At 53.0% G+C, this 23906-nt stretch overlaps 1 protein-coding gene and 1 long non-coding RNA gene across 3 annotated transcripts in view; both read left to right on the forward strand.

The window, feature by feature from the left end:
* The first annotated feature begins 1172 nt into the window (after positions 1–1172).
* On the forward strand, positions 1173–3403 carry LOC309874712. Its single transcript, XR_014316893.1, has 3 exons — positions 1173–1295; positions 1640–1742; positions 2491–3403. It is a non-coding gene; the product is annotated as an uncharacterized lncRNA (long non-coding RNA).
* A 3632-nt stretch (positions 3404–7035) lies between these two features.
* CAPN5 (calpain 5) overlaps positions 7036–23906 on the forward strand; it is a 44382-nt gene continuing 27511 nt past the window's right edge. Inside the window, exons 1-2 of one of the 2 annotated variants that reach the window (XM_082751541.1) lie at positions 7036–7071; positions 16934–17110. In XM_082751541.1, the coding sequence (XP_082607667.1) occupies positions 16949–17110 (162 nt within the window). In that variant the 5' untranslated portion in view covers positions 7036–7071; positions 16934–16948. Of the gene's footprint in view, positions 7072–12181; positions 12206–16933; positions 17111–23906 lie in introns of those variants that run through there. The other variant, XM_082751542.1, reaches the window with a different exon arrangement.

Consider the following 23906-nt stretch of genomic DNA (forward strand, 5'->3'; position numbering starts at 1 on the left):
ACAAGAGGGACACAGGCTAGGTGTCCCCTCGGCCATATATAGGGTTGAGCCTCTTCAGGCCAGCACGATGCCCCATTCCCCAGCCGCAGCCCCCGAGCTGCCATGCCCTAGCACAACACAGCCTTCCCAGGATGAGGCCTGAAACCTCCAGGTTGCCACAGTCTCCTCCAGCTGCTTGCTCCAAAGCTAGATTTGGGAAGTTGTCCCCAATATCTGAGTTAGTTACAAGCCCTGAGGCTTCTCTCCTTGTAAGAAGCTGAGCTTTAAGAGATTTTCTCTTTATTTTTCCCTAAACTATCAGTGTCACTGAACTGGATTTGTTTTGTTTTTTTCCTGTCTTCAAAGTGAAACCAGCTCTGCACTTCTGAAACCCTTCTTACCCTCTCTTTTTGGCATCCATGCCCTCTTGCTGGCACAGACGGATAGTGATGAAAAGACATTTCATGGGCCGAATCCATTACTAGCCCTAATAAAACGCCATGTGCAGGGAGGAAACAATTTGGATGCATTGGGATGGATTACATCCTTGGGGTGGATTTATATCCTTGGGCAGGATGATTTCTCAGCATCAGACACAGCAACGGGACTTTCTGTGCTGTGGGAGCACTGCTGGGTCTGTTTTTTTTCTCTCTTTTTTCTCTTTTTTTTCCGAGAATTTAAGGCAAAGCTAATCATTTTGTCTCAGCTTTCCCTTACCGAGTGCTCTGCACTATGCACTTGTTTGCTAATTAATCCAGCCCTTTCTTTTCGGCTGGCAAATGAGCGAGATCACTTGAATTATTAAAAGTGGGGAGGATTTGGGATTATAAGGAGGACCATATAATTAGCTAGCTGGCTGCTGTCCCCTACTGCTAGCCTGGGATATTAATTATTTTCATGCTGATTCAGAGGGAAGGTAGCCAAGCTCTGAATCAGCCCTGCCACTTCTTGCAACACCTGCCTTTTCCCTAGATCTCCTCTCCAAATCCCAGCCAGCTCTGGCAGCGTCTCGTTAATGAGATCAGGCTTAATTGCAGCACGAGCCAGGGAGGGTTGCAGAGTCGGGAGAGAGTTCGAGTAACTGCTCTTCCTTCCACATTACAAAGCAGGAAATGCTGCCTGCAACCAGGTGATATTTTCCTCTTTATGCCAATTAACAATTTTTATTTTTATGTTTTTTACAGGATCAGAGGGTTCCTTGCCTGTTGCTCTGCCAGCGAGCTGTGAACCAGCCTCCCTTAATGAAACTGAAACCCCAAAAAGGCCAAATTCTCACCTCGTGTCCACTGCTTGGCAGCCAGGACATGCGTCCTTGTGTGAGTGAAAGTGGATATGACACAGATTTAATGAGGCAACAGCTTCCTGGCAGCGCCACAGGCTGCTCAGAAGCTGTATCATTATTCATTTACTTGACTAATGCAGTCGTGTTGTGAAAAAGAGAGGGGAAAGCTGTCTGAAGTGCTGAGTACATGAGAAGGCTTCTGAAAAAACAGAGCTAATTCAGCAGGGTCTGCTGGAGCTCAGGCATGGAGCACGTCTTAGTCTGGAGGTTGGTGGAGAAACCTTCCCAGGGACTGTCTGAAGGTTTAGGGGCCTCATCTCCAGGCTTTCGGTGTCTTTTGAGCTCTTAAAATGATGTTCGTGTCTGTTTCCCAAACAGGTAGCAATGAGAAACTGCCACGTCAAAGATCTCTGCAAAAGTACATTCGGGAACATCTCCTACATGCTCATGTTGGCTTCAGGGCAGTATTTTCCCCTAAAAGGTAAGACTCGTGGAGGAGCACGGGGCAGAAGCCAATCTGTAGGCACAGCAAGAGAGGAGCAGGATTTCTGAGCATGCATTTGGGGGCTTTACCCAAGGGAAGGCTCCCAGATCCTTACAATTCCAGCTCTGAGGGGTCAGATGAGGGTGCTGAGCTGAGGAAACGTGAGGAATCACATCTCTGTAGCTTTCCCCACACCCTGGGCTCCACCTTCGCAGCCAGCCTGGCTGCAGCACATCAATCTCGATTGCGCTAACGCTTTTATGCTCGCCTCCTGTTTGCAGCTAAGCTGATGAGGCTGAGATGTAGAGGTGACCTCTCTAATTAACACCCAGGCAACCTGCCCCTGAGCTCTGTAATCCTAGACAGGCCCCGGGAAGAGAGGTTGGAGCTGGCTTCCTTGCCGAGTGCAGGAGTCAGCACGAGTGCTGGGGCTGTACGTGCTGATGTTGGGCTGACAGGGTACGAGGAGATGCCCTAGGAGCCTCCAGGAGATGTCCTAGAAGTGCTTCTTGAAAAAATATCTCATTCTGTAAAACCATCCCCTTCGGAAATGGGGAGGAAAATCCCAAATGACGAGTTCTTGTGGGGTGAGCATGATGGAAATGCAACAGATGCAAGTGGCCAACACCCTGGTGGGTGTTAGAGGTAGCTTGGTCAGAAATACATTGAAGAAAATGAGTAAACCCCTGGGGAAATGTGTCCTTTCGGAGCCACTGGCTACTCAGCTCACTGTCTTGTGTTACAGGGGATCTTCTGAGTTATCTTCATCCCCGTCTTCTTCCAGGAGCTTTGCTCTACATGCACGACAGCAAGGATTCGGGGACGGAGGACAACCCAAAAGTGCTACCCGAGGGTCACCACGTGGTACGACAAAGTCTCTACTACCAGGTAGTGCTTGATATATCTCCAAATGACTTGAAGCAGAAGGATGCTGCTACCAAGGAAGAGTTTGGACTCAGTTATGCCAGCGTACATCCAAAGTTGGCATCCCCAAGATTGGCCAAGAGCTCTGCGTTTGTCAGCTCTCCGCATTCTTTTGGGAGCTGCTGGAAATGGCATCCTCAGACATCTGCCTGCTCAGAGCTGAAGGCAGAGATGGCAAAGGGAAAAAAAAAAAAAATCACAACTGTATGTTTTTTGGCTCTGGGGTGAAGAGACTCAGCAGGAAAATTGCCTCAAAAGCTCTTGGCAGGACCGTTTGGAGTCAGCATTTGTTGGGGCTGCTTCTGGCCTGCCATAAAAAGCGCAGCGGTGCCGTTTGCTCCTTTCCTTCCTCTGCTCCAAGGAACATGGGCTTGTTGGCAAGCCGCTCGTTTTCCAGACTGTCTTGTTTCTCGGCATGGAAAACCCCATGGAAAAAAAATAAAATAAAAAATCAAGGTCATTGCCTGGAGCCCTTCTTATAACGCTGTCTGCTCCCCTGCAGAGGTTCGGCCCTGCCAAAGTCCTGGAGGGTTTGTGGCCAGGAGATGGCATTGGCTTCTCAGTGCTTGTGCCCTGAGAAACCCCAGCAAGGTGGTTTCTCAGCCTTTATCTGCTAATATTGCAGCACATCCCTAGACCAGGCTTTGCAACGCCACCTTTTTTTTTTATTTATTTTTTTCAGCACTCGGGTTTTTTTCTCCTGAGGTGGCTTATTCGTAAGCAGGTGAGCGCTTGCTCAGGAGATCAGATCGATGCCGGGTAGGAAAGCTGTTAGAGCAAGCCCAGCTCTCCTCTAATTACACCCTGCTGAGCAAAAGGCTGCTCAGACAGCCAGGGCACAGGGCTGGGGACCTGAGCCTGGCTCCCCACGCTTGTGGGATATGGTTTCACCCACCAGGATTTGGGATTTAGGGTGAGAGTAAATGCTCCAGCAGCCCCATGCTGGGTTTGTGCTACCTGAGTCACCTTCTGTAGATAAACCCACATGCTCCTTTCCCTTGGGGTTGCACCGATATGGACAAGTAAGAGCTGAACGCAGTGGTGTGGATTTCCCAGCAGAGATCCCAATTAGCACCAGCTCGTTTCCAGCCAGCACCACCAGAAGTCACGGCCGATGCCTTTGATGGGGCAGTGAGGCAGGGGGGTGGGTTCCAGCAGGTTTTCCCACGTGTTATGCTTTCTACCTTTCACTTTTTGCAGAAAGAACAGGGAAAAAAACATCTTTTTGACACGGATCCTTGGATGGGAAGGTTTTTTCTGGCCTGGCACTGAAGATCTGGTCGTCGTGGTTCTGCTTTCCCATGGAGGGCCCCGCAGTAAGTACGAGGTTTGTTGGCTCCCACTCCCTGCAGGTTTTACATATCCAGTTCACTGCTCTTCCTCCCTCTGCTGAGCACCTCCCCAGCCACCCCTGGAGCATCTTCATGGAAGAGGCATCACCAAATTCACTCCCAAACCAGACTTGAATTAGGCTGCACGTCTCCATCCCGGGCAAGGACAGCAATCTGGCTTCAAACCCCAGGGGTTGCCCGTGCCAAAAAGCAAGAGGAGCTGCTGGAGTTTCCCCTTTTTTTGCCACCAACCCTTTGGTCCCGCTGACCCCCATAAATAAAGCAGCTAATTAACACCCTTCTCCTCCCAGCAGCGATGGAGTGTGACCTTGAACGACCTTGCTTAATTCAACTTTTCTCGACCAGCTCTTTTCGACGAGCGAATAATTGAGCGTCCTCGTGACCCCGGCCTTGTCTCTCTCCTGCCAACTGGCTCTGCAGTGTCAACGAACAGCAATAAATAAATACATATCTGCAGAGGGACCTAAATGACTCCCATTACTGGAGCATCTGAAGGCCTGCTTAAATAAATCAAGTGAGGAGGAGATGATGCTGCAATCATGTGGAGGGGAGAAGGAGAGAATACATTACTGGCATTCCAGAGGCGGCGAGCGGCGTTGGCAAATTCGGAAGGATGCTGCTTCATCCAAGTGCTCCTGGACCACTGGAGGAGCCGTGTTGGTGCCTTCAGAGAGGAGAAGATGCTCGGCTCGCCCTCACCAGCAGCTCCTGCACAGGGGCTGGGGCTTACAGAAGCCACTCCCTGCTTTTTTATAGGGTGACAATGAGGATAAGGGCTCCAGCTGCCTGCCCCTGCCACTCTTTTCTCCCTTTTCTCCCTAAGATGTGCACCTAGGGCAGGGGGAAGCACAAGCCCTGACCCACCTTCCACCCCAGGGTGTGCAGACCCTCACCGTAACCCACCCCAGGACCACGGGGTGTGCGACAACCCCTTACCAGAAGGGCAGAAAACCTCATTAATCAGCCTGCTTTGGGATCCCACAGGGACCGGGCGATGCCTCTGCACACTGAAGGAACCACCGGCTGCGCTTTGCCTTTTCCTTATCCCTCTTTTAATTACAGGCCCCAATTTTAAAGCCTGGGCATTTCTTCCTTTCCCCTCGCACATCCCTCACCCCACAGCCTCATGCGTTGCCATTAATTGTTCTTTACATCATTTTCCTTCCCCTGCTGAGGCTGAAATTGAAAGCACAGCTGAACCCTCGGCGAGCTCAGGGTGGCGACGAGAGCAGGCTCGGGCTCCTCGTCCCTGGGGGGAGGAGAAGGGAGCGCCTGGGGACCCTAATTCGGCGCAGGAGTTTTTCCCTAAAGCTTTCCAGCCTGTTAACAGAATAAAAACCCGGCTCCTGTTGCTGACTTGTCCCAGGAGAGTCCCTGTTGTCTTATTTATTTTTGCCCTCACTCTTCTGTTGCTGATTCTTTATTCCTTCCCTTCGTACAATGTCCCCTTGCTCCCATATCCCCCTGTCCCTACTGATCCCTGATCCTATAACCCCTTAATTGAAACCCTAAAACCACTATTGGGGATCAAAGAGGTGAAAAATGCCTCTTTGCCTCCACTGCCATTACAGCAAGCTGACGGGGCAGGAGCTGGGCACACCGCTGGGATCATAACACAGTTAATTAATGTTGGAATGTCCCCCACCAATTAACACTGATGGGTGCCAATTAAAGCACACGGCAAATCAGGATGGGCTCCATGATCTCCCTGCCCTGGTTTTAGGGCCATTACTGAAGATTTGGGGTTGGAGATGTACATAGGGTCTATTCCATGTAAGGGTCTCAAGCCTTCAGAAATAGCTTTTACTTTTTTTTTTTTTTTAATTATTTTTATTTATTTATTTGTATTTATCATTTTTTTTTTTTTTTTATTTTAATCCTTTTGGTGCTGAGTTTTCTGCCACATTGGGGGGGATGGTTCAGTGCTCAGGCTCTGGACCTAATATGGGATCCTAAATAGTTGTTTGGTTTTTTTTCCCTCTACGTTTTCCCTCTGCAATTTTTGTTGGGGTGAGGGAAGGAAATGGCACGGAATGGGGTCATTCCACTGACCTGGTTCTGAGCACAGCCAGACGCTGGCAGCCCCCAGGCCTGCAGGGCAGAAAGGGAAAGGAGGAGGAGGAGAACATGAAGAAATGGGGAGGGAACATGAAGAAATGGTTTTTGCTGAAGGAGAAACCACCACGTGTGGAACCAGAGGCTCTGGCAAACAAATGAGGGAGCTGTAACACAAATACTGCCCAGTTTGAATTCATAATGAAATTAATGTGACATTAACAGGGAAATAAAAAAATCCCAGATATGGAAAGACCAGGATTCCCTGTTTACAAGTGTTGTCTTGAAGGGGTCTCCCCTTTTTGTCCCAAGTTACAGCTCACCCCACAAGCGTGTCCGTGCCAGCTTGGAGCCCCCAGGACAAACCCATAAAGCCCTCAGCTCCTTTCCCCCCATGGGGACGTGATTTGGGATGGGATGTGCTCATTTTGCCCATTTTTGGGTTAGTCTTATGATTGTTTTCCACTGTGGGGTCACAACGGGGGGGGGCTGCCCGGTCCCCATGGCACAGGGGGATCACCAAAACCCCACCACCAAACTCCAAGCCCCCTCCTCGCTGCCTCAGTTTCCCTCCTGCAAAACCGAGCAGGGGCTCCGGGGCTGATAAACCCGGCTCCTTCAGGATGATCCCTCACTTTTAGGGGACAGCTACCCCAATCCCACACCGCCCCGTGCCTGGCTGACCCTACAGCGGGTCACCCAACCCCTCGGGACCCGCACCCTGCGCGCCCCCAGCGCCCATCCCCGCTCCCCCTTCCCATCCCCGGCTTCACCCTCACCCCCTTCCCCAAACCCTCAGCTACCAGCCGGCAAGCCCAGCTCGGGACCAGTCCATCCCAGTAAAAAAAAGGCTCTTTTCCCAGTTCCCCGCTGCCCGATCCCGGGGCCCCAGCGCAGGCGCGGCCGCTGCCCGCCCCGTCGGGGCGGCGCTTGGGGACGCGGAGCGCAGCGGGCGGCGGAGCGCGATCGTGCACCGGGCACCGGGCACCGAGCAGGTAAAAATAAACCCCGGGACAACCTGGGGGGGCTTCTCCTTGGCCCCCCCGAGCTGTCACCCCCACCTCAGGGCCGCAGCTCGGAGCCCAGCCCCGAGGAGCTGCCGCCCCCTCGGGGGATGCTCCGGGCACCTGTGGCTTTGGGAAGGGTGCGGGGAGGGTGGCGCGGTGCTGGGGGGTGAGGGAAGGATTGTTTTTGGGGTAATTAAGCCACGCAGCCCCTCTTTGGGAGGAGCATCCCGCTGTCCGTGTGGGTAGCGAGCGGTGTCGGCAAAGCGCTGGGGGAGGCTGAGATTTTGGGGGGGTTTGCGGCAAGTTTTGGGGTGCCCGAAAGTTGGGGAGGGGGCGGGCGAAACCCCGCAGCTGCTCCCCTCGCTGCCTGCTGCCGGCACAAAGTTTGAGCAGCGAGGCCTCGCCGCTGGCTGGAGAGCAGGATTTTTGCGCTGGGAGAAAAAAAAAAATAAAATAATTGGAGGTTTCGGTATTGTGCTTTGTTCCGTTTTTTTGGGACAAACCCAAAGGCTTTTAGGAAGTCGCGTGGAAAGTTAGGGCGAGAGAGCTCGGGCAGCCCAGGCTGCTGGGAAGAAGGGAGCTGATGTTCCCCGCCTTCCCGAGCAGGGATTTGAGCTTGGATTTCCCGTATCCCACTAGCAGGAGGCACGATCCTTTTCTCCCTCAAGGACCAGGCTGCAGTTTTTCCCCTCCATCCCCTCCCACCTCTTGCCCCGGGTGCTGGTTCCTCCTCCTGGGCTCAGCCTGGTGGCAGCATCGCTGCGGATCGAGGCTTTCCCCTTTCCTCAGCCATTGCTGGTCCCTCCCCAGCAGGGACTGGAGGATTTTAGGGAGAGGAGTCGCTACAGGTCTCCTCCATCTGGCCCCACGTAGTGTTTGGGGAGCCTGGAGCAGGGCTGCGAGGCTGGCTGAGATGTTTTATGGAGGCTGTAAAAGCCCAGCAAAGGCAGAGAGGGGATGGGATTGCTGCTAAGGACATCCGAGGGGTGAACACGGGGAGATATCTGATCCAGGGGACGGGGTTGGACGTGAGAAAAATGGGGGTGAATTCATCCCAGGGCAGTTGAGATGGGGAGACTTCTCCAGAGGCTTGGTGGTGGCTTCCCATCGGGGACGGGGTGGAGAGCGAAATCAGGGAACCAGAACTGGTCAGGGGAACCTCCTCGATTATGCCTCAAAACAATAAAAAGAAAAAAAAAAGAAAAAAAAAGGGAAAAAAAGGAAAAAATAAATCCTGGTCTCTCTTGCCTGCTTGCTGCACAGATTAATAACAAAGCATCGATGCTTTAAGAAGGCTTTGGACCTGATCCCAAGAGCAGATTTAGACAGTGTTTGTGCTCGAGGACGGTGATGCTAAGAATGGGAGCATCCTCTAAAGCTGCTCATGCTTGTGAACTCATCACCAGGCACTTCTGGCTGGTCCAGAGGTGCCAAAATCCCTTTCCTGGCTTAGTCCAAGCAGGCTCGTATGAGAAGGATGCACCTGAGGGCTGGGGCCATGGGGCTGGGCCCCCTGTTCGGGGTGGCCCTGATGGAGCAGGGCTGGCACCACAGGGACCCACAGCTGCCCGACACCACCAGATACTTGGAGATTTGGGATCCTGGGGTTCTGGGATCAGGCCCTTTCCCTCCTCCTCCTCGTAAGTCCCTTGAGATGGCAGCTCCTTGGCCCCTGGGGAGGTGCCTGCTCCTCCTTTACCCGTGGTGGAACACCCTTGGACACAGTTTATTTGCTGATATCTTCAGAGCTGAGCCTTCACCCGCTCTTCTGAGCCTCCTTTGGAGCACAAAAGCTCAAGAACAGGTTTTCATTGACCTGCTTCATGTGCGGGGCCAGGTGATGCCCCTCCACCTCCCGTCCCTGCTCCATCCCCAGGGGCAGCAGCACGGATGGGGCCGGGCGCGTTGCTCCGGCTCTGCTCGCTTCCAGCTGATTACCCAGGGAGAAAGGGCCGAGCTCGGCCATAAAATGGACACAAACCCATCGCCTTCATCGGGGCTGCTCTGCTGTGCACCAGCGGGGTGGCTGCCTGGCCCCAATGTTAACCCTTCCCCTGCGCTCGGCTCTCCCCCTGGCACCCTGGAGCCTTTCCATCCACGGGTTGCTTGTGCTAAATGGGTTTGTGGGGTGGGAGAGACCCCGCTTTGGTGCCTCAGCGTAGAGGTAGCTCCTTGAGGGGCCAGTGGAAATGGTGCCATTGAGCTTTTTGCCTTTTCTAGGTAAAATAAAACCTTTATTTTCCGCGCTCAGCAGCGCGATTGCAGAGCTTTGTGCTTCGGGGCTGTGCTGGCGACGTGGCAGATGCAGATCCTTGCTGGAAGCCCTGGGTTTGGGGGCTTGTAGGACAGGGATCAGGCCCCTCTGAGCCTCATCCAGCCCTTCCAAGGGGGCTGGACCTGTTTGTGCATCCCATTGGCAGCTTTCATGTGCTCGACAGGGTATGGCCCAGATCAGCGGTGCTTTGACACATTTCACCTTAAAATACTCTCCGGCACAGAAAAAAAGCTCCTTGCCCCTCGGTTTGCCCTTGGTGTCAGTCCTTCTGGGCTGTCCGAGCTGCTCCCTTTTCCCCTGCTCACACAGAGAAGAAGGAAGCGTGCCTGTTTGGTTGTTTTGTTTTAAAAAAAAATATTTATTATTTATTTTTGCAAGCCACACCTTGGTAAAGCGAGAGCTTCCCACCGAGTCTTGGCAGGCTGGCAGCTCCCGAAGCCCTGCAGAGCCGGTCCTGCCACCCGAGCTTGCTTAAACACTGCAAGGATCGCTCCGGGGTGGTTCCTGGGGTGAAAACCATGGGAAATCTCGCACGGATAAAAGGTGAAGCCGACAACCCTCCTTGTGCAAGCCGCCAGGTGCCAGCTCTTGCGTCGGAGCTCCTTGCACGGGAGGAGTTATTGAGCCTGCAGCCGACAGCGGGTTTCTTGCTGGGAAGCGAAGCTCTTCCAAGGATTTCAAGGACTCCCAGCAGCATAAAGGGACTTTGGGAGGGTTTTTGGGTTGGGAGAGCAAGGTTTTAATCCACCCAGATGGATATCGGTGCTCTGCTGGTGGCTCGCGGTCAGGGGAGCCAAGCGCCGCATCCCCACAGCCTCCTTTCCTAGCCCCTGTGCCTGATGTCCCACATTTGGTGCCGCAGTGCCCCTAAAAGTGGCATTTCCCCTGGATTTACCAATGGGATCAGCCCATCAGTGTTCCCCTGGCATTTCCCTGCTGGCTCTGGGGGAGGAGGCAGGAGCTTGGTCCCCATCCCAGCATCTGGAGAGGAAAAATCCTCCTCCAGAAGGAGCCTTTTGAGCTGGATGGGTGGCTCCTTTCTACCCAGTCTGTGTAGGGTCTCTCCCGGTGATGCTGCTGAATGTCCATGGGGGGTATTCATGGGGGTGGATGCTCTTAGAGGGGCGAGGATTTGGGATTTCACCCCCACGCAGGAGGTGGGACTCGCAGCTTGAGGAGCAGGGGCTCGGGCTCCCCCTTTGTGGTCGTGGCTTCTGCTGGGAAGCCAAAGCGGCTGAGGATGAGTGCTGCATTTGGGCAGGAGACCCTACAAAAGGTTACGTCCTCTTGGTGGATGGAGATGTCCTGCATTTTGGGGAGGTCAAGGGGAATGCCCTTCTGCAGTCAGGCAGCACCCAGCTGGGCTCTGGGGTTTGCGGATTTGTAGGATGGGGCTCAGGAAGGGGCTCCCGAGGGGATTAAGACCCTACGGAAGGGGAAAAACAAAAAGAGGGGCACCAAGGGGGAGGAAGGCAGAGTGCCGTGGTGTTTCTGTGCCGGGGCTGATCCCGTAGCACCCGCCTGCCTCCCTCCAGCTCTGTTGGAGCAGCTGCAGTCCCGTTATCTCTCCTGCTTCTCGGGCACGCGTCTCTGCATCGCTCGGAGTTCAATTGCTTTAATTATCCCAGCGGCTGCAGAAGCAATTGAAGGCTGAGCATTTGCGTGGAGACGTGCCGCATTTTATCTGTGCTTAATGACGGGTTTTCTGAATGAATTTCCCCAAAACCTCTTCAAGAAGCCTCGCTGCGGCCCCGAACGCCCGAGCACGAGGCTGGCTGCGCTGCCTCAGGCAGTGCCCCGTGACTCCTCTGCCTTTCCCTCTGCAGGGATGTGACGGGGGCACAGGTCTGCCCTTGGGCCACGGTTTTGTCCAGCTGGCAAGAAAATCGGCCTGAGTGTATTGTAGCGGTGCACGGCGTCCTGGGGAGCCGGTGTGAGCAGATTTCCAAGAGCCTGGTCCAGACGTTCAATTAGAAGCCCTGAATAAATAATAGAAATATGCATTCAGCCTGGCCCTGCGCAGAAAACATCCCTGGATTGACTTATTTTTGAATGAATGGTGATCAAAAGGGATGCGGAAAAGGGATGCTCCTGTAACCTGATGGGGTGGGCAGCGTGTGGCCAGCACGGTGTTCATGGGGTGATGCCCGTTGTGTCTTCCTGGGCTGAGGATGCTCCACATGGCCCCGGAGGAGCTCCCTGGCAGGGATTTGTTGGGAAGTGCCAGGCGAGCTCAGACGTGGCCTTTCCCTTCCTCGCGCTGCTCCCTGTAATCATTAACCAGGGTCACAGCTCGGTGGCGAGGTGATCGCTATCTCCACGGGCTGGGCACTGGCAAAACTCACGAATTCATCTTTCAGTGCTGGCCTTAGCCACTCTCTGAGGGTTTTTAACCCTGCTGTGGCACGGGACACAACCCTGATATAAAGCCAGCAGTGGTAGGGCTCCTGGGGACATGTGGCCCTGGTGGGGTACCCAAAATTGAGCTCCTCCATCCTCCCCAGCCCACGAGTGGGTTGGGATGAGCTGTACCCCAAACAGTGAATTTCTCCTGCTCCTTTCTCCATCCCTCAGACAAAACTGGCAGCCTGGGCACGTCCTGATCCCATCTGCCCTTAAAGTCTGCAGTGAGCAGAAGGGTTGGGCTGGCCGGGGCCACAAAAGCATCTCTGGCCAGGCAGAGCTCGACCGTGGCAGCTCAGCAAGCTGGGGCTGAGAGAGGAGCTCCAGCAACAGGTTAACGGGTCGGGGCATCCCCAGATGGTTATTTGTAGGAACCAGGCAGGGTGTGACAGCCAGGAGCTGGGATCACTCACAGCAGGACCGCCTTTCCTCATTCCTTTCCAGGTGAGTCACCGCTTGCAAAGTGCTGCAGGAAGAGAGGGCAACCCTGCACTGCTGTGCACCCTAATGACCTGCTGGCACCAGGGTGGAAAAACACGTGTTTGTGGGTGGCTGTCCTGACCCGTTAATCCCAGGTTTTCCCATTAAAACCAGACCTGGAAGCTGCAGCTCCGTGCAAAGCCATCGGTGGGTTCTCAGGGTCCCTGCCCCACTCCCACCACGAGGTTTCATCAGGGAGCACTTGCCATAGTTAGGTGCTTGTAAAAAGCTTATTCACTCCAAAAGGACAGTCTGAATCCCATCAGGAATTTTTGGAAAGACTAAATCCACTCTGTCTACACCCATTTTTTGGGGGGGTAGCTTGTCCCTGTGTGGGCACATACAACTAAACCTAACTAATACCACCAAAAGGTGCTGTGCTCAGGGGTGCGGATCCAGACCCCAGCTGTGCTGCTGACAAAAGCCAGATCTGGATAAAATATCATTAAGAGTATAAAAGGTTGCTTTAGCTTTAGCCTGGGGGGACTTTTAGCTGTTAGATGAGAACGGAGAAACTTTTTTACCTAGATAAAGGCCAAAAAAGGGACGTCCAACCTTCCGTTCTTCACCAGCTTTGTTTCAACGAGTTAACAGCTGTAAATTCCCAGTAATGTGCATTTTAGCTAAAGCACCTACTTAAAAAAAAAAAAAAAAAAAGATGCCCAGCTGCTGAGGAACATCTGGAGCTGAAGAACCTTCGGCTTCCCATGGGAATTAGCCTCCCCGGTTTACCGCCGTCAATTTGCGGGGAGATGATGCCTTTGATGTTTTCTGATTTTCGCCGGTGTGGCTTCGCCTCCCGGTCCCTGCGGGCATGGCGGGTGCGGGCAGGATGCTCTGCGGTCCTGCTGGCTCTGGGCCACGCCGCTTGGAGTCCAGCAGAGCGATGGCAGGCGGCCCCGTGGGAATGGGAAAAGGGTTTGGGATCGCGGCTCGGACCTGCTGCCAGCTCCACTGCCAGTCCCTATGACCCTTAAGTGGGACTGAGACTTTGTAGCCTGAGGCTCGAGGCTTTTTTGGTTGTAGAAACCTTGGCTAGGAGGTGTGGAATGCTTATCTCACCTTTAGTATAGAAAGGGATCCGTGGTTTGATTGCTTCTTTTGCGGGTTGTAGGTAATGTGTGCATGAAGCTGTCCTTGCATCGGCAACGTTTCCTCTGCAGGGATGGATTTTTGTGTTGGCAGGAGGGTGAGCAACCCCAGCACTGTCCCATCCCAATGTTTCACATCAATAGAAACACCCCAGGAGGCAAAATAATGATTTAAATAAACATTTTAGCCAGAGCCTGGCTGCTCATAACTTCACCTGGTTGGGATTCGGGCAACCAAAGACGAGGTCCCCGCCTCATCTTCCCCTTGACCGATCCCACACCTTTGCAACGTGATATCAGAAATATCTCCTGCTCAGCGAGGACGCAGATCCCGTCCTCTGAGAGTAAACTGTTTAGTCTGACTCGGAGGCAGACAAATAAAAGCTGTGGGATCTGCAAGCAAGGAGCCCTTTGCTCCTGCCTGGGGCGCAGCCTTGTGATAACGTGGATGCGGCGAGCCCGTGCCAGCTGCTTGTGGCACGGAGGCTCTGGGCTGGAAGGGACGGAGAGAAATTGGTTTCAGAGAGAGAAAGGAAAAGACTTTCAGGCAGTATTTGGTCCTGGCCAGCTCTGGCACTGTCATTACTTATCCGCCTTGCAGTGATCGCTACCAGCTGGCCGGGAGCTCTACGCCTGGGCGATGCTGGGGGTGGAAGGGGGAGCCCACAGCAGCCCTGAGTCATGTCTTTGGCTCCTTCCTCGAATCACAGTTTCCTGCTTAACTGCTTCGTGACTGATCCGAGGTCGGGCTCAGACCAGTTTCCAAAATTTCAGCTCTGCAAAGAGGGTCAGGAGCGCGGATTTCGCTCCCTACCCAAACACACAAATGCCTGTGCTTGTAGTTTTGCTAATTCATGCATGAAAATGCCCGGTTCCCCTGCTCCTGGAGCATCCCCGCTTCGTGCAAGAAGGCAAGAAGTAATTAGGCAGCCCTTGAGCATGTTAATGTCGCAGATCTGAGGTTCGGTCTGGTAAGCATGAAATGCTGCAAATTAAAGACAGTAATGAATTTTAACACTGCCCCGAGAACATCCTTCTCCCTGCCTCCCTCCCCCCTTGCTTTTGATTATTTTGCAGGGTTTTTAAATGACCCTGAGCAGTATCCTTTTACATTTAGCTTACATAAGGCTCTTCCTTAGCAACTCAAATCTGTTTCCACCCTGTCGACCAAGGGGTGCAGTCACCCCGAGGTGGGACAGCAGGGCCAGGAGTCAGCCCCCTTCTCCTGAGTGAATTTGGATGGCAGGAAAGCTGGGGATCCTTGGCCAAGAGGGCTAGGACATGGGGATGGACATCTCCCAGGGCTTCTCACGGAAGTCAGCACTGCAAGGGGCCTTGAAAAACACGGCTCCAAGCTGCGGTTGCAGAGCAATTTTACGGAGGAGCAGCCAAGTGCCAGCCCTTGGCCACAGGACAGGCTGTGGAGCGGTGTCCAGCATCACCTGCATCAAACCCACAACTCCTGCCTTAACACTATCCTGGCTCTCCAAAAGCCACCAGACTTCCCTCCAGGCTCCCTTTCTAAATCTCACAAGCTCTTTCTGCACAGCATCTCATGGAAATGTCCCTTCCATGGGCAGCATCCTTCTCTCCCAGCCCGAAGTTTTCATGCAGGAGGTGGCTGCCAACCGTCCCCTCCTGGGGCTGCTGCTTGGCCTGTGGCTTTCTGCAGCGCTGAGTGCTGTCACTGCCAAAGTCCTGCCTGGTTGTCACTCGAAAGGAGCTCATTCATTGTTGGGATGTCCCCATGGAGGTCATGTTTTCTCCCATCTCATCCCTTTCTTCTGCTGGAGATCTGGAGGCTAGCTCGTGTCCTGGCCCTCTTGGCAGCCTGGGTGTAGGTTTTGTCTTCTGAGCACATTCCCTGCTCAGTGAGGCTGTCTGCTCTCCTGAAAGGGTAAATCTGGTGTACTGTTGAGCTCTTGATACCGGGCCATTTATTTTAAGGCTTTTCTAAGGGCAGGTGATGCATCTGGGGCTCTTTGTAGCACCTGGGAGCCTGTCCTGAAAGCAAGGAGAAACTCCCTGAAACATCAGCGTCACTAGGAGCCCTTTAACCACAGCATCCCACTGCTTTTCTGGGCTGCCTTCAAAGGCTTTTGTATGAATTAATGCTTTTTTTAACCAACCCCATGCAGCTGAGTCCTAGCCTTGGTCTCCAAATACAGCAGGTCACGCGCTGCACCAAAGGCAGAGCTGGGACTCCTCTCCCTGTCTTTGGCACATAAAATAAGATGTTATAAACTACAAAATCCCAAATCCATAGTCCTGTAGGATCGTCACTAAATGCTCATTATGTCTGCATTGGGGTAGGTGGGTCGCTGGCTGGGTGGGAAATATGGGAGGGAAAGCACCACAAGATGCTTTAGCAATCACTCCTCAGTAGCAGGGAACCACCACTAAGGGGGATATTTTGGGTTCACTTAGGCTCTGGGTGATGAGCACTTGTGCTGCTAATCAGGCTGATAAATAATTAAAACCTATGTTTTGCTCTTCGGTTTTGCAGAGGTGAAGTGGTTTTGTCTGGCCCAGGAGAGAGGAGGCTGGCTGGGTGAGGGATGCTCTCATAGGATTGCTCTGATCAGAAAGTGCATTGCTTTAGGCTCACTAATTGTCATGGATTCAACAGGGCATCCCATTTTGAGGAGAAAGACGGCTCATTCATGGATAAATACGGGGTAGGGATAGGGAAGTAGCTTTGAAAGGTCTGTGATTTAGCAGAGGGGAGCAACAGAGAGGTCCTCCTACCCTTGGACCTGCTGTGGGGCCAAGGTGATTCGACCTGTGGGGTGGAGGGATGAAAACAGGAGCAAAGGGGTTGGTACCCAATGACCAAGCCACAGAGATGTTGGGGTGATGATGGAGAGGAGCTGCTCTCTCTCAGAGGCGTTTGGGCAATGGTTTCCTGCTGTCTCCTGGATTGCTAAATTCATCTCTCTGCCCTAGAAGCTAGACGCTTGTCAAGACAGAATAATTAATCCAAAAACACATGGTGCGCTGCCAAGAGGCTGTTTTTAATTAAAAACAGACCCGATCAAGTCTACTGAGAAGCTGGCGTCTCTGATGGAGCCATGAACTGTGTGTGTGTGTGTGTAATTTGGGGCTGCATGGCGGGGGCAGAAGGTGATTCTTGAAGCACTGGCTCTGCACTCATTGCTGCTTTCCGAGCAGATACATGACCATCGCTTCATGGCAACAGAGGGTCGTTTCCTGCAGTCTTTGAAGGGGACAGTCAAGATTCTAAATATTTAATATTAACATTGACATTGAGCTGAGAATGTGACCTGTGTTGGTGAAGCCCAGGGTAGGGGCTCAGCCACCATAAAACATGCTCATATCCAGCTCGCTGGGGACATTAGCCCCACAGGATGCATTTTTCCTAAATAGGTTCTTAATTCACTAAAAGGCAGGTTGTCATCTCCTTTGGTGTTGGTGGTGGTGTTTTGGTGGTGTTTGGCCAACTCTGGGGGAAATGGGAGTCCCATACCCAGTAAGGTGCACTTGCACTTTTGGGTCTCCGGCCATAACTTTTTGGTCCAGAAGAAGTGGGTGTCCCTGGCCAGACCCTATAGATCTCACTCCTGCTCTGCTGTCCTCCCAGGGCCGGTGGGGAAGGATGTTTTCCTCGGTGAAGCCGTACGAGAACCAGCGCTACGCCTCCCTGAAGAAGGAGTGCCTGCGGAGGAAGCAGCTCTTTGAGGACCCGCTCTTCCCCGCCAACGATGACTCTCTCTTCTACAAGTCAAGGATCCAGGGCATCCAGTGGAAGCGGCCAAAAGTAAGTGTGCCTGTCCCCTTGCCCCATAACACCAGGCTGCTCTGCCCTCAATGAGCCCCAGGAGCAAAGGAGCCCCTTGGCTTCTCCGTGACTCAGTTTCCCCATGGATAAAAAATGGTTTGCAGCCTGACCGCTGGATGATGCTGTGAAGGCTGGTGGCTCTGGCAGAGCAAAGACATGTCTTTGAATGTTCTTCCTCATCCAAGAAATGGGAAAGAAAATATTGATGGGTAAAAGAGGTGTTTTAGGGGTCTTTGGGATGTGGGTTTTGGGGGCTGAGTGTAGTGATGCTGGGTCCTCACTGCAGCCATGACCTCCTGGTGAGTTGCTCAGCAGCTGCCAGCACCCACAGAGCTTTTGATGGTGTTGGGCACTGCTGTCCTCCTTCCCCTTAACTCTTCATCTGGCAGTGCCGAAATGCTGGAGGGGAAAGGGATGCGCAGGCCTGGACCCACAGCGACAGCTGTAGGGGCAAAATCAAATCCATCCCTTCTCTCCTGAGCAAAACCATGCCACTGCTGCTCACGCAGAGCCCACGTCCATCTGTGTGCCCTCTGCGAAAGGTCCTCCATGTGTCCTCGCTGCTGGGGGGAGACCAGCAAAGGGCTACAAGGATGATGAAGGACTTGAGCAAGGCCTAAGGCCTTGAGACGAGAAGGCTCAAAGGGGGGATGTTATCAGTGTGTATAAATATCTGAAAGGCCAGGCTCTGCTCAGGGGTGCCCAGGGCCAGGCCCAGAGACCCCAGGCCCAGCCTGGAGCCCAGGAGGTGCCCTCTGCCCCTCAGGAAGCACTGCTGGGCTGGGCGGGTGCCGGAGCCCTGGCACGGGCTGCCCAACTAGCCGATGACCTCCTCGCCCACACAGCAGCCCGAAATATCAGCTGGCCTTCCATGAGACAGTGCCGTGTCTGTCTGAGTGAGGGCAGTCACATGGAGGGGGGACAAAAAGGCTTTGTGTGACGGGAGGAGCTGGCTCCTTCTGTGTGGCAGGCAGGGCTGAGCCCCCAAGGAAGGCTCCTCATAGAAGATCTCAGTTCCCTCTGCTCTACCCTTCTGCTGCCTTCTGAAGATAGGTCACCATGATTTAGTCTCATGGCTGGAGACAATATAAAATCACAGAAGCATTCAGGTCGGAAAAGATCTCTAAAATCATCTCATCTAGCCTTTAACCTAGTCCTAAAGCCCACCACTGAGCCAATCTACTAAGTTCTACATCTACACGTGTCTTGACTCCAGGGATGGTGACTCGAAATGAATCACAAAATCGTCTTGCACGTAACAAAAGATAGCAGATGGGTGATGCCCGAGTCTTTCTAAACAACTTTCTTTGGGACTAAAGGGTAGGGAAACGTCTGACGCTCACCGCACATCTGATGGCAGAGAGCTGGGTGCTGGTGTAGGTGGCCAAAGCACATTTGCTCATCTTCTGCCGAGCATCTGTGTCTCAGAGCTTGCTGCTGGAGCCACGGATGTCTGTGGATATTTGGGCTTTATCATTCACAGACTTGCCAGTGCTTCTTTTCAGGGAGAATGGAGACCTTTTCTGAATGGGTGGCCCAAATCTTCTCCCCCTGGTTTTCTGGGTTTTGGCTCGCTTGCGGCTCTTGGTGGGCAGGCTCGTAGCACCCTTGCTGAGGGAGCCGTGAGCTCAGCCAGCAAGGTATGAGGCAGCGGTGCCTCCTTCACTGCCTGTGCACCAGATGAAGGGAATTTAACCAAAAAAAAAGTTTGAAGCCCACGCTGAGAAACCTTAGTGTCTCCTTGATGTTGTTGTCTGGCAGGATCCAAACAGACTAGCTGCCCTGACCACAAAGTTGGCATTAAAAAATGAAGAATTTGGGCTCACATCTGCTCTGGCTACTACTGAAGTTTCCAGAAGCCTCTTTCTCTAAAGCACTTCTCCAGTTTTTTCCTTGCAGTTGTCCATGTTGGGAAAAGTGACTGAATTTTGTGGGGAGAAGAACTGCTTTGTGCCAAGCAATGCAAAGTGACGTTCCTCATTACTGGTCCCAATTCTGCCTGAATTCATACTGCTTTGGAAAGGAGACAGCCCAGCAAAAAGGGTCAGCATCTTCTGCACGAAGGCAAACTCGATGAGTCTGGGTGTCAGGGATCTTGATATCAATCTTGTCGCTTTGCAGGACAGCTGGGAGAAGGTGTAAGAAACTGCACAAATGGCACGGCAAAAAATCTCACTTTGCTCTGAAACAACCTGACACCCACTGCAACGGGTCTTGCTGCCTGCCCAGCATGAAGAAAAGGTTGGGAGAGACGGGGTAGAGCCTTCACAGGGAAACCCATGGGTTTCTCCAATTCAATTCAGCATTTAGTAGGGTCCAAAATGTCCATGAAGGTCAAATCGACTGCCCTGCTCGTGCAGTGATTGCACAGAATGGGTATTTAGCACCAAAAAGTCCTTCCAGTATCCTCTTTCTATCGCAACCAGCAAATCCTTCCTTGTGCAATCTTTTTTTAATTCTTATTTAGAAAACAAGCAGAGTGCTTTAGGAACTTCCTGACCCAGAAATGACGTCCACCAGTCTCTGGGACGCTGCCTGCAGGCAAGGGATGCTGTGTGTGCACCTCTGTTATCTCCCAGGACCGTGGCCGTGGTTTGTTTTGGAGAGTTTCAGCTACAGCTGTACGACAAAGCGCCAGAGTTCACCATGCCCCGGGCTTTGCTGCGAAAGCAGAGTGGGTGGAGAGTGGGAACAAAAAGCGTCAGCTGTTAAAAACAACTGTTTGCTTTCGCAGAAAGGGTGGCACTTACAATCTGTGCAGAGAAGCGACATGCAGGAGCCACGGTTTTCACCCCTGCGTGAAAAGGAACTACTGAACTCGCTGGGAATTAGCTTTGGCAGAGGCAGGATCTCATCCCTGTGTGTTTACACGGCACTCGGAGTGATCTAAACAGCCCATCGTGTGTGCACGTCCTTCCTTCCCAGCACCCAGATCCTTTCTGCTCCTCCGTCTCCTCCCAAAGCCTGGGGCTGCTTTGGCCAAAAAAAAGCAAAAAAAGGTTTTGCTGGAGCAGCTGGTGAATAGCCCGTCCCAATCAGGCTGAGATTTGCTTCAATTTCCTCCCACATCTGGCCTTGCAGAGTTTCCTGGAAGGGGCTCAGCCTTCTTTTCCCCAGCGGAGCATCCTCCCTCCCTCCCTCCTTGCTCCCCCTGGCTTCCAGCCCTGCTCGGGATGCCAGCTCTGTGCACAGCTGGGTGAGCCTCGAATCAGGCTTTGGCTTCGGACATCTTCCAGCACAGAAATTAGCCAGAAAGCTAATTGCTCGAGTGTGGCAGGGAAAGGGAAGGTGTACTGGGAAGGGGATCCCAAAGAGCTCTGATTTTGTGCAGCCATGTGAAAATGGGACCGGGTGCTCGTTGCTGAACCAAAGCTGATGTTGGAGCTGGCTGGGACAGCATCAGGGGTTCCTTTTGTTCCTTTTTTTTTTTTTTTTTTTTTAATTTTTGGCAGAAACCTTGGCTGTTGCGATAGAAATCTAACTTTTTTTTAGGGGTTTGGGCTGAGCACAGAGCCCAGTGCTTACAGCTCCTCCTCCCCCTGCTCTGAAGGCGAGGGAGATGTCTGTAATTCGGGCACGTGGTGCCTGATCCTCAGGCTCTGAGTTCTTCACTCCCCGTTTGAGACACGGATGCTGCAGTGCAGCACAGGAGCAGTGGTTTGTCTGTGAACCGAGTGAGATAACCCAGGTTTTTGGGAGCCAGGGAAAGCACCAGCCTCTGCTCCCTGGGCACAGACATCAGGATATGTGGGAATGGCACAGAGCTGCGCCAGGGGAGGCTCAGCCTGGACATCAGAAGTTTCTTTACCATGAGGGTGCTCAGGCACTGGCACAGGCTCTTGCTAAATGGCAATATTGTCTGAGTGCAGGCAATATTTGGAGGAGAAAAGCTGAGAGTCAGGTTAGTTTGGGGGGGTTCAGGTGTTTTGGGCAGGATTACATGCAGCTGGAGCTCAGGCAGCAGCAGGGCCGTGGCATTTTCACTCCTGCTTTGGCACCGGGGAGAGATGCTCTCATTCACAGTCCTTTCTATTCTTATGTTTTGCTTCCAGCCAGACAAGAGAAATCTTGTTTTATAAAGTAGGAAATAACCATTTTTTTTCAGTAGCTACTGCTGTGTCAGCCTGGTGTATATCTTGCTTGATTTTGGGTATAGTTTTAGCCCTTATCTCCTGAATTCAGTGCTCCTGCGTTTGGATGAGGAGGAGATGCTGCAGGGGGGAAGAGCATCGCTCAGATCCCCTTCTTCCCTGCGTTATGAAGTACTTAGCTCCTTTCTGCTGCTGGGTGAGGGTTACACAACCCATCCCTGCGGGCTTTTCCTGAAATGGGAAAGGAGACAATGAGCGAATTCACTAAAAGCAGGAGCAGCCACAAGTTTTTGCATTAAAAGGTCTTTCCCCCGGTGCACAGCACAGGCTGGGAAGCTGTCAAAAGCACAAGGGTGCTGATAAGAGGGAAGCCAGGGGTTAAATTCTTGCAGTGCTTCTCTCCAAGAGCTCACCTGAAGCAGTGGCTTGGTGTGCATGGAGGCCACTAACAGGCAATGCTCAGAGCACGAACCTTTTAGCCCCCTGTATCCCTCTCGGTCCCTCTCCATCCAGAAATACTATCCCCAGGTACTGGTGCTCAAAGGACGTCTCTGCTCAGCTTTCTGCAGCTTTATGGTCTACCTCATTTGGTTTTGCTCCTGCCCGAAGGAGGCTGGGGATGCTCACTGCCACCAGACGAGTGAAGGCACCGTCTCCTCTCGCTGGGAGTCTGTCTGTCTGCAGCCCATCACGGGAGCCGGAGTCCTTCCAGATCTTTGCCTTTCCCAGCTTAGGGATTTATGAGCTGCTCCCCTGTTCATTTATCTGCTGCGGGTTGTAAAGCCAGGAGCTGCTTGCCAGTCTGGTTGCTCCACGCCAGCAAAAGGTTTGGTCACCTTTTAATGCGCTCTCTGCACTTCCCTCATTTATTTTTTATTTTTTTTTTGTAAGCTTTAAGTCAGCGCCGTTCGCTGACTCCGCCGAGGCAGGCTGAGATCATTTCTGCTGTTATTTATGATGAAGAGCTCTCAGTTCTCTCCGAACTCGATGCTGACCCTGGAGCCGTTCCAGCAGATCTCACCACATCCTCCCGTGGTGCCGGGCTCTGCACAAACGCTCTCCCCCTCTTCGCCCCCCTGCTAAGCTGCCCGGCTCGATAAGAAAGCAGCCAGCGAGTCTGCTCCTTCCTCGGCCTCAGAAGGACGCGGTCATAAATGCAAAACCGATGGTAAAATCAGTAGATTAGATTCATCGCCTGCATTTTAATGCAATTGCATGTCTGCAGAAGCTAGACGTTATCACAGCTGCGATGGAGAAGAGGACGGTAGCAGAGGGTGGCATGGAAAGGAGCCCTGGGCATCTGCTGCCCTCTCTGTGAGGAAATGGTGCAAATTCTCGCAGATTTGGCTCTGGGGAGCACAAAAGGCACGCTCGGTCTGTGGAGCAGGTACGGAGCTGGCTGTGCCCTGGGTAATCCCAAGCTTTTTATCTCGGTGCAAGCTCAGAGGTGCTGGTGAGCCGTGGGAGAAGGGGACCTTGTTTGCTGAGCTCTCGAGGCCTCACCCAGCCTGGTTTCTGGTGGTTTGGGGCAGCAAAGGGCAGGTGGCTCTCCTTGCAAGAGGACAGGGAGCTTTTCTGGGGAGATTTTGTAGCTAAACACCATCCTGGAGCACCAGGGTGTGGAGGAGCATGACAGTTCCCACCCAGCCTGCCTCCGCCAGCATCACGAGCCCTTCCAGGCGGTAGCTTCGGTGCTGATGCCAATTCATCTCCCCTCCGTCCTCCTCCCAGCTTCCATCCATGCATGAAACTCCTCAAATTACCAGCCCTTGGTGCCTTGCAGGCGGCTGATAAGGCAGCTTCAGAGCTGGATGCCAGAGTTCATCTCGATCGTGCGTTTCCAAAGCCGGGCAGATGCTAAGGGGGGAGCAAAGCCACTCGGCACCGATGCTGTGCTCTGACGGCAACCCTTGCCCCATTGCTGTCCTCCTCGAGGGTAATTCCTTGCTCACAGCCTCTCCACGAGCTGCTGCTGCTCCTCTGAGCATCCTCGGAGGGGATGGGGCTTCAGGGGGCTCCATCTCCAGGTCCTGCTGACCCTTTCACTGAAGCCCTTGCAAAGCGGCTTGGTGCTGAATAGCGCAGAAGGAAAATCAAACCCTGGGTGCGGCAAAACTGACATCAGCTGCTGCTGCAAGCGATTAAAGAGAGAAACAAATAAAAGGAAGCATGGGTGGGAGGATGAAACCCCGCAGCTGGAGCAGAGAAGGAGCCAGGGGGACCTGCAGGCGATGTGCTGGCCGAATTTCTGCCCGGCGAGAGGTCACAGGACTTCCTCGAATTAACTTCCCACTGAGCTAAAGCAGAGCCGCTTCCTCTGGGCACCAGCCAGATTTATTTAAAGCACTTCCAGGAGAAGAAAATACACCACAGCTCAGGGTCGCTGGCTGTAAAGACCAGCCCCAACCTCTGGGTTTGAACCTGTGAGTGTGAGAGGTGGGTTGGCTTCAGCAGCCACCCCCCGGGTCTTGTGTGTGCTGAGAAAATCGTGCTTCTGCATTTCTGTCCTGTTTTAATTCCTGGAAACCCTGTAAAGCATCTGTGGTCGGTGCAGATGGATACATAAACCCGTAAAGAAGCAGGTACAAACCCTCTCTCCATCATCTCTCCTTCTTGCCTTGCTCAGTGTACCTTGGACTCTTGGATCCAGGAGCATCGAGGGGTTGACCAGGAATGAATCAAAG

Source organism: Aythya marila, assembly GCF_965140915.1.
Source record: "Aythya marila genome assembly, chromosome: 1".
Classification (NCBI taxonomy): domain Eukaryota; kingdom Metazoa; phylum Chordata; class Aves; order Anseriformes; family Anatidae; genus Aythya; species Aythya marila.